This window comes from Sus scrofa, chromosome 5 (genome assembly GCF_000003025.6).
Source record: "Sus scrofa isolate TJ Tabasco breed Duroc chromosome 5, Sscrofa11.1, whole genome shotgun sequence".
Classification (NCBI taxonomy): Eukaryota; Metazoa; Chordata; class Mammalia; order Artiodactyla; family Suidae; genus Sus; species Sus scrofa.
Window position 1 is genome coordinate 82,814,689 of NC_010447.5, and position 12,818 is coordinate 82,827,506.

Consider the following 12,818-nt stretch of genomic DNA (forward strand, 5'->3'; position numbering starts at 1 on the left):
ACGACGGGAACTCCATTAGTCGGGTTTGTTAACCACTCAGCCATAAAGAGAACTCCACACCCCTGTTTAAAAACAGTTAAGCCTAATGAACATGCCATATTTTCAAACAGCAGACCTACCTCTAAAGCCTTCCTCTTTTTCCGGAGTGCCCTTTTCTCATTAGCCTGTTTCTGTACAGAGGCAAAGGCTAATGAGAAGCTCTCAAGCCCAACCAGCTTTTTCAGTATTTCTATGATTTCCTGGGATAGATTCTTCAGTGAAGGATCTAATCACACAGAAGAGCAGTAATCAGAAACTCGTAGTAAAGGACATGTGAATATGTACAATCAACAACTTGCAAAATTTAAATTCCCGAGGCATCACTTTGGGCACTTCAACATTAAACACTGATCTGAAACTAGGCTCTGCATTTCTGAGATGGGAGAACAAGCAGAAGTGTTGGACACAGCACTCCAAGCCACCACCTCATCCAGGATGCAGCAAGAGATCAGAGACCATGAGGCAACTTCCCAGTGGAATCCTGGCTCAGAAGACATTAAAGTAATTTGAGAACTTGACAGAAATGTTTTGGGTTACTTTTATTAACCTGCTCAGCTCTGCAGATGAGGGAAAAAAAGGTAAGTGTGTTTCTCTGCGTCCTAATTCAGGGGTCACAGAGGCTTAGCTCTGGCTGTATCCTCTTCTTTTTTGATCAAAGAGCCCTGTGAGAAGCTGACAAAAAGGTATGCTCTCCCATCCGTCCCTGCCTCTCCTTCCCAAATACAAATAAACCACAGATTTCTGCATTCAGTTTCAGGAGAGCTCACACCACCTGTTTGAGATTGCAATTGTCTTGAAGATAGGGACTGTGCCTTTTCCACCACTGAACCCCCAGTGCCTGGCAAATGTTAGGTGCTCAATAAATGTTGGGTGCTGAAAACCAATGCTGACCTAACCTTTACAAGGAAGGAAACTCAAGGTTGTAGGACTAAAAGAACTCCTGATTTTTACTTATTTTTTGACTGAAGGGTGTAGACAATGTGGGATATCAATTCTCAGACCAGAGACTGAACCTGGGCTCTAGGCGAAAGCACCAAATCCTAACCACTAGACCACCAGGGAACTCCCAACAGCTCCTGTTTTGACATTTTTAAAACTTTTAACATCCACCACTCTACATCTCCTCTTTCCAATCACTAACTCCCACTCTTCCTATTATCAAAGAGATTAACTTAGGATCAGTGAGGGAAATATACCAGTGTACAAGGCCAAAAAAAAAAAAAGGAAAAAAAAAAACCCTGAAAATACTTGAACTAGAAAACGTTCATGTTTTTGCCTTATAATTTTTTTTTTTTGCTTTTTAGTTCCTTTGATAGTATGAACTGCCCAAATCTTAGGAATTGAGAATTGAGAGAATGGAGGAGAAAGTGGAGATGAAATGTAAAGATTAGCTAAGTTTCTCCAGGCTGTTTATGGTTTTATTTCTAAATTTGTCTCAACTTTTTTTTTTTTTTGCTTTTTAGAGCCGTAGCTGCAGCATATGGAAGCTCCCAGGCAAGGGGTTGGATTGGAACTATAGCTGCTGGCCTACCCCACAGCCACAGCAACAAGGGGTCCGAGCTGCATCTCTGACCTACACCATGGCTCATGGCAATGCTGGATCCTTAACCCACTAATCGAGGCCAGGGATTGAACCTGCATCCTCAAGGATGCTAGTCAGATTTGTTTTCGTTGCACCACAGTGGGAACTCCTTGCCTTACAGTTTTTTTTTTTTTTTTTCCCTTGCTATTTTAGGGCTGCACTCACAGCATACGGCATTTCCCAGGTTAGGGGTCGAATCGGAGCTACAGGTGCTGGTCTAAACCACAGCCACAGCAACACCAGATCTGAGCTGCATCTTCGACCTACACCACAGCTCATGGCAACTCCGGACCTTAACCCACTGAGTGAGGTCAGGGATTGAACCTGCAACCTCATGGATCCTAGTTGGGTTTGTTAACTGCCAAGCCATGAAGGGACCTCCTTGCCTTATAATTCTTAAGAGGATGTAGACATTTTATTTATTATTGTTCATAACGCTATAAGGTTTAGAACCACCCCAATTTAGTTTTCTTTGAGTATTTAATCTATGGTTAGGAGTCAAACATCATCTTTTAGGAGAGAAACATTCATTCCTAGACACAAGGAAGCATACGGGAGAGGACAGTCAAAAATAACACAAATATGCCTTATTTGTCTGCTGTTAACTGTCTTGATACCTAGCACGTTTTCATTCTGAAAACTCCGGCGGAGAGAGAGGACAGAAGGGAGGAAGGAGGCATTCAAGAGAGAAGTGAGGAAGGAAGGCTAACGCCCAAGTGTTCAGAATTACCCTGGTCCGAATAGGTGCTGTTCAGCTCCCGGAACAAAGGAGCGATGATCACTGGGAGATACGGCTTCACCTTGTCCATCCCAAGATCCATGGCTATGGCTCCAAGAAACTTAAAGATGCAAGTTCTCTGAAAGTACACATCATTTCTCATTTAAGGTTTTCTCTGGTAGCTACAACAGAGTTAATTTAGAAAACAGGTCTCTTTGGGGGCAAACTGCTGCAGTTTGGGGTTCAGAAGTTTCTAGAGATTTGGGAGGATAACTCATACCATTAAATACTTAGAAAAAAAAAAGACTACTTTCCGTCATTCTGTACATGCATCGCACCTTTAAGGGGTTTCTTGGTGAATAAGCAGCTTCCAGTTTTGCGATTCGGGTCAACTTCTGAATCAACCACAGCAGCGTGGCTGGCTTGCCAAGCTCTTCCTTCTCATCTGCACAGGCCATGTGCTCTCCCACATCCTCTCTGGTCATGCCGTCACCTAAAATTTCTTGTTCTTCCACGTCATCTTTTATGTCACCTTGCTTATCTCCAGAACCAGGTTCCAGTAAATACAAGACTTTAGCTACAAACAACAAATTCTTAACAACCTTAAAAGAAAGTTGGGGGGGGGAGGAGTAAGAATTGGACTCTGACTTCAAAATAAGCAGACGCTAACACAGGTATTCTACAATTAGGAGATAGAAAACTGGGTATTGCTTTATTGATGACTGCTCCATTTTTTTGGGGGGGGGGATAATTCTTCACTTTTCCTTAGAGTGCCTCCAAACCCAATGTCCATGTAATTTTCATCCATTTGGCCTATTTCTATTCATTAAGGTTTCATTGAGTAAATAAACAGCTTCATTCTGGACCATCTATTTACATTTTTAAAGGGAGCTTACATTCTCATTCCATTAAATTCCTTCATTCATTCTTCACAGAAGCAACAGTTTCCATTTACTGAACACTAACAGGCCAGGGCTGCTTTTTTAAGTCTTATTTATGATAATGGGCTTGTTTTATCGAGTCCTAGCTCTGTGTCGTCCAGGAAATCTCTGATGTGGGTATTTCACACCCATTATGTGAAGGAGGAAACCAAGTCGGTTTTGAGTTCCTTCATCATCCTGGCTACCTTAAGAGGAGCTGTGCGCCCACTGTTGCCCTAAATATGGTGCTCAGAATACCACACACATCCAACTTCAAGAGTTAATTCCAAGATTATCATTTCCTTCTGGAAGCTGGGCCTCCATGAAGACAGTACCAGATTTGGAGGCCTTTTCCCCTTGTAGCAGCTACTTCACATTGTTAACTCACTCTACGATTAAGGTGAACCAAAGTCCCTAATTTCTTTCATCCTGAATCAGTACTAATAAATCTTTCCTGTCTTGAGTTTGTAGGATTTGTCAGCCTCTATTAAAACTAATACCATGTGAGACTCCACTCATTGTCCAGCCTGGCATAAATCCTTTGGCCCCACTTTGCTCGATCCATTGACTAGCTAGCCATTCCTTCTCTCCCGAACCCTGTCATATGATGAAGCATGTTATGCGCTCATTTAAAAAAGAGACAGAAGTATCAAAGTTCATGGCAGACCACCTGCGATCACTTGCAGATACAGCAGTCACCTAGTTTTTAGTGCCAAATCCCTTAATCTACCTTGATCCATTGTCTGTAACGGCTCACAACAGATGTGGTCAAGTGCCTTGCTTATATCCAAACACCACATCCGTGTCACCTCATCATCTACCAGCCCAACTGTTTTATCAAAAGGGAAAAACTAAAATGGAGCTGTAGACCAACTATTCGAAAGCAATTTATATTTATTGCACATTTACAAGTGCTTTCTTCCCTATATTTTAATTACAGCTATATTTGATAACATGAAAACACAAAAAGCTCTTTAGTGACGGAAAGATGTATCTGCCTCTTGTTAAGGACGGACAATTCTTAGACCTTCCTGTAGCATGACCATTATTGCTTTCTCTTTAGCTTCCAGGGATAAGGGAAGGAAATTGGACAGCACAGCTTAATATTAAGACAATCAATCAACGTCCTTCAACGCTTTAGTTGCAATGTGGAGTGGATATGTTAAAAGTAAAGATGAAAAAGATTCACAGGGAACCTCCCACTGCATCATCTTTCTTGGGAATTTTAAATGGAGCCAGGAGTAATCTCAATACAGACCTCAGATTCCATTAGATATATGCACATAATTGAACATGTATTTGAGTGTTTACTTTTCATTTAATTCCCCAAGCTTTAACTAGGAAAGAGAAAAAACCAAAAACCAAATGTAAACCTATTCCTATAATGTTGGTAGAATAGGTCTCTTCTATTTAACTGGGAGGGTTATAATACTCACCTGCTCTCCTAGAGATTGATCCAAGAATTTGGAATGCAATTGATGGCAAGACGCTAAGGAGATACTTTTCATCTGGGGAAAGAAAATGGACATTGGCAGGGTATTTGTGATTGCTTTTAAAACACCAACTAGCAATAATAATATGTAATAAAGTAGGAGATTTTGCTCTGAATGACCAATTGTGTAGATCTGGAGAAGGAAGGCTCATGATGAGATATTATGTAACAGTTCCCTTCTCTCTGCCACAAGCATTTTAGCTCAAGGACATGGGATACTTGCAAGCTTCGGGGAGACATAGATCATAATCCTTTAGATTACTGGTAGACAGCTTGGCAACATTCAAATACTTTTCCTTTTCCCTTCCATCCTCCACTCGTTCAATGTTTCGGGAAGTTCCACTCTGAGCCAGGTGTTGTACTGAGTCCCAGGAAATCAGAGACGGTATCACATGTCCCTTAACATTTTCATGAACACCATCTCATTTAGTCAACAAGATTATGAAGGAGGCAGGACAGAGGACAGAGGGTGGTAATATTATTTTCCAGTCCCTCCCTTTTTTTTTCTTAAGGGCTGCACCTGCGGCACATGAAAATTCCCAGGCCGGGGATTAAATCTGACCCACATCGCAGCTGCGGCAACGCCAGATCTTTTAACACAGTGCCGGGCCAGGGATCGAACCTGCACCTCTGTGTCAACCTGAATAGCTGTAGTCAGATTCTTAACCCACTTCACCACAGCGGGAACTCTATCTTCTAGTGTTGATAACTTAAACATATAATGTAAGATAAACATGCTAAATAAGCACATCAAAAGTCTAGATTGATGGTCTAAAAACTATCTTTGAGGGGGACCCCTCTCTAGTTACTAACACTCCTATGGATCCACAGGGGCATCAGGTTGACCGGAAGGGTTTCTACCAAGGGCTGACCCCAAGACAGCGACGTGAACCTGGATGAACATCTCACACAGATTATGAGGGAAGGAAAAGGCCTGAGAGAAAACTTACCTTTTGGTCAAGATCATTTGTGAGGAATCTGATTGCTACCGGTTCTGAGAGTTTCTTTTTGGCTTTTTTAACATTCCGTTTTCTGATGAGTTCCTCTGGTTGGCAAGAGGCAAAGAGCAATCCGAAAACCTGGGCTGCGGTGAGCCAGACCCAGTTGTGCGGATGTCTCAGGTGAGAGTGCACGTGGCCTACGGGAACCAGAACACATTCTCAAGATGTCACAAGGCCTTTTAGACTGGGGTAAGCATGACGAGTTCTTGAGCATTTTGCTTGGATTTGGAAGCCAGAGATGAACAAAGCTGCCCCTCCTTCCCAGGAGCTCAGGAGAAGTTAGGCGGAGGGACAGGGACAACTAGAGGACCCACTCCCACCACAGGAAATGGCAGGAGAGAGGGCGAGTAAGCCTCAGACAGACAGTCTCTGAAGAACGAGCTTCAGATTCAAGGAGCTAAGGCAGCATTAACAATTACAATTTCTAAATTGAAATTAAGTATGCAGATGGGTACACACTTGTTTCTCATCATCACTGAAATCAGTGGCTCCAAGTAGCGGACTAAAAAAGCGATCATTCATGGAGGTGTTCTATGCGCCAGGCACAGGCCAAGGCTGTGACACGTGTTACTTCCCTTAGACCGCACAACAGTCCCGTGAGGCTCGAGCTGTCATCTCCGTTTCACGGTTCCAGAGGGGCTAAGTAACAGGCCAAGCCAATAGGCAGAACCAAGCTTGGACCCCAGCTCAACCTGGCCCCAAAGCTTGTCTTTTTAAATATGACCTCTTAAAATATCTTCAGGATGATCCCTTAAAACTTATGCTACAGGGCCACTCTCCATATACCACACTTGGAAAGAACAGCAGAAAAGCCTTGCGGTGTCAGGGGACAGCACTGAAATTCTAGATGACCCATGCCATATCTGAGTTACAGTCTATGCTGATCTATTTCATGAAGATGGTGCTGCTTTTTGTTATTTTGCTTTTTAGGGCTCCAGGCTAGGGGTCGAATTGGACCTGTAGCTGCCAGCCTATGCCACAGCCATAGCAACTCGGGATCCAAGCCACATTTGCGACCTACCCCAGAGCTCATGGTAACGCCAGATCCCCGACCCTCTGAGCGAGGCCAGGGATCGAACCCACATCCTCATGTTTTCTAGTCAGATGCGTTTCTGCTGCGCCACAATGGGCCCTCCCAAGATGGTTTTGCTTTTGTTCCACATGAACCTCTGTAATAATCTCAGTGGGGCCGTGTTAGAGTAGGCTCTGCAGTAACTTAGAAAAAGGATTATTTCTCATAAAATCATGAGTTTTCTTATAAAACAGGTGGGTATTTAAAGCATTCATTGCAATGCCTATTTCCTACTGACTAATCGAAACTAAAATGTTAAATAAAAAATTTCAGGATCTTATTTTCCTTCTTTTTTTGTCTTTTGGCCTTTTCTAGAGCCGCTCCCACGGCATATGGAGCTTCCCAAGCTAGGGGTCTAATAGGAGCTGTAGCTGCCAGCCTACACCACAGCCACAGCAACATCAGATCCAAGCCACGTCTGTGACCTACACCACAGCTCACGGCAACACCAGATCCTTAACCCACTGAGCAAGGCCAGGGATCGAACCTGAAACCTCATGGTTCCTAGTCAGATTAGTTAACCACTGTGCCACAATGGGAACTCCTCATTCTTTCTTTTTTATTTTGCTTTTTAAGGCTGCACCCACAACACACGGAAGTTGCCATGCTAGGGGTCTAATTGGAGCTACAGCTACCAGCCTACACCACAGCTCTCATGGCAATGCCGGGGATCGAACCCTCATCCTCATGGATCCTAGCCAGGTTCATTAACCACTGGGCCATGAAAGGAACTCTGGGGTTTTACTTTTCATTTAGAGTTTTATATAACTTAAATATCCCACAAAAGTGAAATGGTTGAGTAAATTATGGCACATTTACATGATGGATTATTTATAGCCATTTAAAAGGATATCTACTAAATATATTATAATATATAATATGCTTACCTGGTATGGAATTACGCAACCTCAAAAAAACCCTATGGCTATTTGACAAAAAGAAGATTGGATGGAAATACACAACAAATTATCAAGTAGCAAGAAGGACTGGGAAATTTCCTTTCTTTTACTCCCTCATAAGTAATATTCTTTCTTATTTATAAATGAAATACATTACTTATGAGGATGTGTGTGTGTGTGTATATATATACATACCCTCATATATAACTGTCTATATATATATTTGTTATTTGTTTTTCCCCAGTTGTTATTGTTGTTTTTTTTTTCCCAGAAAGAAATATTTTCACTGTAATCAATCTGAAAGGGCCTTTTAAATTTCTCATGAACCTTTCCCCTGACAGTTTATACATCCAATGTGTTTATTTTTACATTGATTGACTGATTTTGCTCTTTAGGGCCACACCCATGGCATAGGGAGGTTCCCAGGCTAGAGGTTTAATCAGAGCTACAGCTGCCACAGCCACAAAAACGCCAGATCCGAACCATGTGTGACCTACACCACGGCTCACGGCAACGCCGGATCCTTAACCCACTGAGCAAGCCCAGGGATCGAACCCGCATCCTCATGGTTCCTAGCTGGATTCGTTTTCACTGTGCTACGACAGGAACTCCTATTTTTAGATTTAAATAAAGAAGAAATACTTACTCCAGATTTCACTTAGAGTCTCAGAGGGCTTGGTAAACTGAATAATATTACATTCCTTGATGAGTTTACTTATCAGTGTAAGAAAACTAAACAGAAGGCGATCTGCAGCTTTTTCTTCAGTCTCTTCCATGATCTACAAATAGGAGGAATGTTAAATCAATTAGGACAATAATTTCAAAGTATCTGATGGACTTTTTTTACTCTAGCATGTAAATTTACATCAGGGGTTCTCAACCTCAATACTACTGACATTTTGGGTCAGATAATCCTTTGTGTTGGGGGGCTGCCCCGTGCACTTGGCCTCTCCTCACTAGAGGACAACAGCACCTCTCTACCCTCCGGTTGTGACAAGCAAAAATGTCTTCAGGTATTGCTAAATGTCCCCTTGGGGACAACACTGCACTGCTTAGGAAACTTTGATTGTTATGTACTATGGAAGATTACTTTAACCACTGAGTTCTTGTTTTTATTAACAAAAAAACGCTTCTAAAGACAAATAATATTTAACCTGTTAGCTATACCACCTCAAGTAAAAAAAAAAAAAAACTATTAAAAAAAGTTTTATTCCTTAGCAAATAACTTACATCTGTAAAGTTTTCAGGATCAATTTCCTTTTCAATCACAGGGAGAACAGTTCCAAGTCTTCTCTCAAAAGTGACTCCTTCGCTTTCCACAAACAATCCACAAATCAGGGCAGCTAGTTGTCTATTTAAGCTCTACACAAAATAAACCAACATAAGACAATATCAGCCCAACCTGGGAAGCTGTCCATTTCTAAAACTATAAAATGAAGAGAGGCATGACTCTGTCCTCAATAGTTCTTTATGATACTAGAAATCAATAGAATGTGGATTTTTGGTGGCTAACATGAAAAACAGAGAAATATTCACACCTCAGAACAACATTTTTTTTTTTTTTTTTTTTGGCTGTACCCGCGGCACGTGTAAGTTCCCGGGCCAGGGACTGAACCTGTGCCACAGTAGTGACCCAAGCCACTGCAGTGACAATGCCAAATCCTTAACCTGGTGCTCCACAAGAGAACTCTCAGAACAACACTTTTTTATTTTTATTTTTTGCTTTTTAGGGCCACACCTGTAGCTATAGAGGTTCCCAGGCTAGGGGCTGAAGTGGAGCTACAGCTGCTGGTCTACACCACAGCCACAGCAACACCAGATCTGAGCCATGTGTGTGATCTACACCACAGCTGACGGCAATGCCGGATCCCCAACGCACTGAGTGAGGCCAGGGATGGAACCCGCATCCTCATGGATACTAGTCAGATCTGTTTCTGCTGCGCCACAACGGGAACTCCTCAGAACAACATTTTTAAAAAGTGGTATTCATCATTATCCACAGACTAACACATTTTTTTTCCTCATTTTAAATTAAAAAAAAAAAAGGAAGACGTTTCATGCCCCTCCCTTCCCCCCTTTCTGACTTTAATACTTAAAGCCAGTATTAAGATATTATGTATGTTTATATTCCACAAAGATGGGCCCGTGACAATGGGAGCAGAGTCAGCAAGTGGATATAATCACTGGCAAAAATTTACACTCTATAGTTCCCACTGTGGCTCAATGAGTTAAGAACCCGACTAGTATCCATGAGGATGTGGGTGTGATCCCTGGCCTTGCTCAGTGAGTTAAAGGATCTGGTGAAACCATGAGCTGCAGATGTAGGCTGCAGATGTGGCTCGGATCTGGTGTGGCTGTGGCTGTGGCTGTGGCGTAGGCCGGCAGCTACAGCTGATTTGGCCCTTAGCCTGGGAACTTCCATATGCCGCAGGTGCAGCCATTAAAAAAAAAAAAAAAAATCACACTCTATAAATTGAATAGAAAAATTGGAAACAAATATATTCATCAATGGGGACTGCCTGAGGAAGTTATAATACCTTCATGTAATGAAGTAACGAGGTGACATGAACCATGCAGTGGGAATACAGGTGATTTTTAGCTACTCTTTTATAACTTCTTAGACTTTCTGAAATCTTACCCTAAAAATATATTATAACCCACAATTAAATACAAACAACACAGCTATTTGGGAAAAATTAATTCAACGATGTATGTATAATACGTATTCTTACTCAAAGCATGAACACCAAAAGCTCAGACTTTTCTTTGAAATATGACTAAAAGCAACTCAGACCTTCTTGGCCCCAAACCAGGTGGTAACCATACTGAAGAGCCAATCTTTCTTCTCAAGGCTGATTTTACTGAGTAAGGATTTGATTGCCATGGATGCCATCTTTTTACACGAGGCAGAGTCATCGTTCACCATCATTAGGCAAAGAGGAATAAAGAACATGCCACAGTTCTCGTGCAGCAGTCCCTGAAAGGAGACAGATGCTCATGAGCACACTCAGATTGGACCGTGGGCTCCCAGGGCTCACGGGAGCCAGAGCCAGCAAACACGGTTTGTCTCTGTGATTTGTGGTACCTGAGGGAATGTGTCAAAGAGATAAGCGATCATTTCCAAGGCGGACTCTCTCCCGGTCTCGTGTTCATAACTAGGGGAAGAAGATTAGAAGGACTTGTTAGTAACTTTAAATTTAGCAATAATTGTTTTTAGGGATTTAAAACACTGTCTCGAGGTGCCAGTGTATTTCTTAAAAAGTGGAAAAAAAAACCCTCCATTTTCCCAATCTTAAAACATGTACTTAATTACTGTTTATTTTATTTTTATTTATTTTTTTGTCTTTTTGCCATTTCTTGGGCCGCTCCCGGGGCATACGGAGGTTCCCGGGACAGGGGTCGAATCGGAGCTGTAGCCACCGGCCTACGCCAGAGCCACAGCAACGCGGGATCCGAGCCGCGTCTGCAATCTACACCACAGCTCACGGCAACGCTGGATCGTTAACCCACTGAGCAAGGGCAGGGATCGAACCCGCAACCTCATGGTTCCTAGTCGGATTCGTTAACCACTGCGCCACGACAGGAACTCCTATTTTTAAACATAATTTTGTTAAATTTTTACCATACTCCCAAATGGACTCTAATGACAACCAATGGTCATGCTGAATTGAAAAGCAACTTGCAGAACTGCTATATGAAGCCATGCGCAAGGCTCGACAAGTCAGTGATTCATATGACAGCATCCTCGGAGATGGGCCATCGCGGTTCAGCTTTGTTCTTTTCAAGAGAGCCAACACTTTGAAAGGTGCGAAGAACCTACCCCACTGCCCTGTGTAGCTTATGGCTTCAACTTACTTTAGCTGAGCAAGCATGAATTCCAAGTTTGGTCTCAATTTGTCACCCAGAGGATAATCAAGAATGTATTTCAGAAAAACCTAGAAACAGAAGTCACACAGGAGATCATTTGGATCCTGTCTCTCCAGGATTCCTCTTTCCTGAGCTGCTTTCTGGGACGCACAAAGCCCTTTCAGAAAGGTGATCCGTTAGGCGAGGTCTGCCTCCGGAGTCAATAACTGTGCCCTCGGCTCTCCTCCCGCTTTGCTTCCTCAGGTCCTAAGAGGCAACTAGCATGGCTGGTTAGGCCTCTGAATCTCAGCCTGCACGCTGGCAGCTCCTCTCTCTGACAGGAGGCTGTGCTGGACTGGGGATGGACTGCAATTCAACCCCAAATTTCCTCTGAAATAAGTATAACAATTATGTGATCATAATACTAACTATTGCACTTCCTAATGGCACTGGGTTAAGTGTTCCCCAGTTGGTTTTTCATGCCTTAGGAAGCAGGTGACATCACCCCATTTTACAGATGACGAGAATGATGCTGGCAGAGAGTAACTTTGCTCAGGTGACAGTGCCAGAATGTCATGCCTTGTCTCTCTGCATCCAAGGGCTCTGCTTTTAAACTATATTATTCAGCTTCCTTTATTCATAAACTGTCAGTACCAAGCACATCACCAAGCTGTCCACGGCCTGTTTTTCTCCAACTATAAAATGGTGGTACTATTTCTTTTGAACGATAGTTACAAATAGAAGCCAGGTATGTAAATAAAGTCCTGGACGTGCTGCTGATGCTTCATAAATAGCAGCTGGCCCTCCTTCTTCCAAAATGAGTTCACTTTGTCTAAAAATGACCTTGGCAGCCCTAATCCTCCTTTAATTCTGAGTTCATATTTCCAGTTCAGACCCTTCCACCTCCTGAGGTGACATATGCACAGAAGATCAGGGATGGGCACACTTATGAACACAAAGCTGCTAATGTCACTGCTCTGCCTGCTGACTTCAAGGGCTTCTGGTTATTCTTAGATGAAAGCACTAAATTTGTCACAAGACCACAAGGTCTTGTTTCATCTGGCCCCCTCCCCCACCTCATTCAACTCACTGAACTCCCTCAATAAGCTAAGCTCTTGTCCACCTCAAGGCTTATCTTCCGTAGCCTGCGAAACTAAGCCTTATTCTTCCAAATTTTGCTTACATGCCAACCCTCAGGAAAGCTTTCCCCGACTCTCACACCAAGGTGATTCTCCACCTTGCCATAGGC

At 42.7% G+C, this 12,818-nt stretch overlaps 1 protein-coding gene across 1 annotated transcript in view; it reads right to left on the reverse strand.

Annotated features, from left to right (window-relative positions):
* Positions 1-12,818, reverse strand: part of UTP20 (UTP20, small subunit processome component) — a 102,477-nt gene that overhangs the window by 3,989 nt on the left and 85,670 nt on the right. Inside the window, exons 52-61 of the mRNA XM_005664203.3 lie at positions 11,579-11,658; positions 10,809-10,878; positions 10,518-10,700; positions 8,954-9,085; positions 8,370-8,502; positions 5,702-5,889; positions 4,696-4,767; positions 2,678-2,941; positions 2,352-2,478; positions 120-265 (exon numbers count right to left, since the gene is read on the reverse strand). Of these exons, the coding sequence (XP_005664260.1) occupies positions 120-265; positions 2,352-2,478; positions 2,678-2,941; positions 4,696-4,767; positions 5,702-5,889; positions 8,370-8,502; positions 8,954-9,085; positions 10,518-10,700; positions 10,809-10,878; positions 11,579-11,658 (1,395 nt within the window). The remainder of the gene's footprint in view (positions 1-119; positions 266-2,351; positions 2,479-2,677; positions 2,942-4,695; positions 4,768-5,701; positions 5,890-8,369; positions 8,503-8,953; positions 9,086-10,517; positions 10,701-10,808; positions 10,879-11,578; positions 11,659-12,818) is intronic.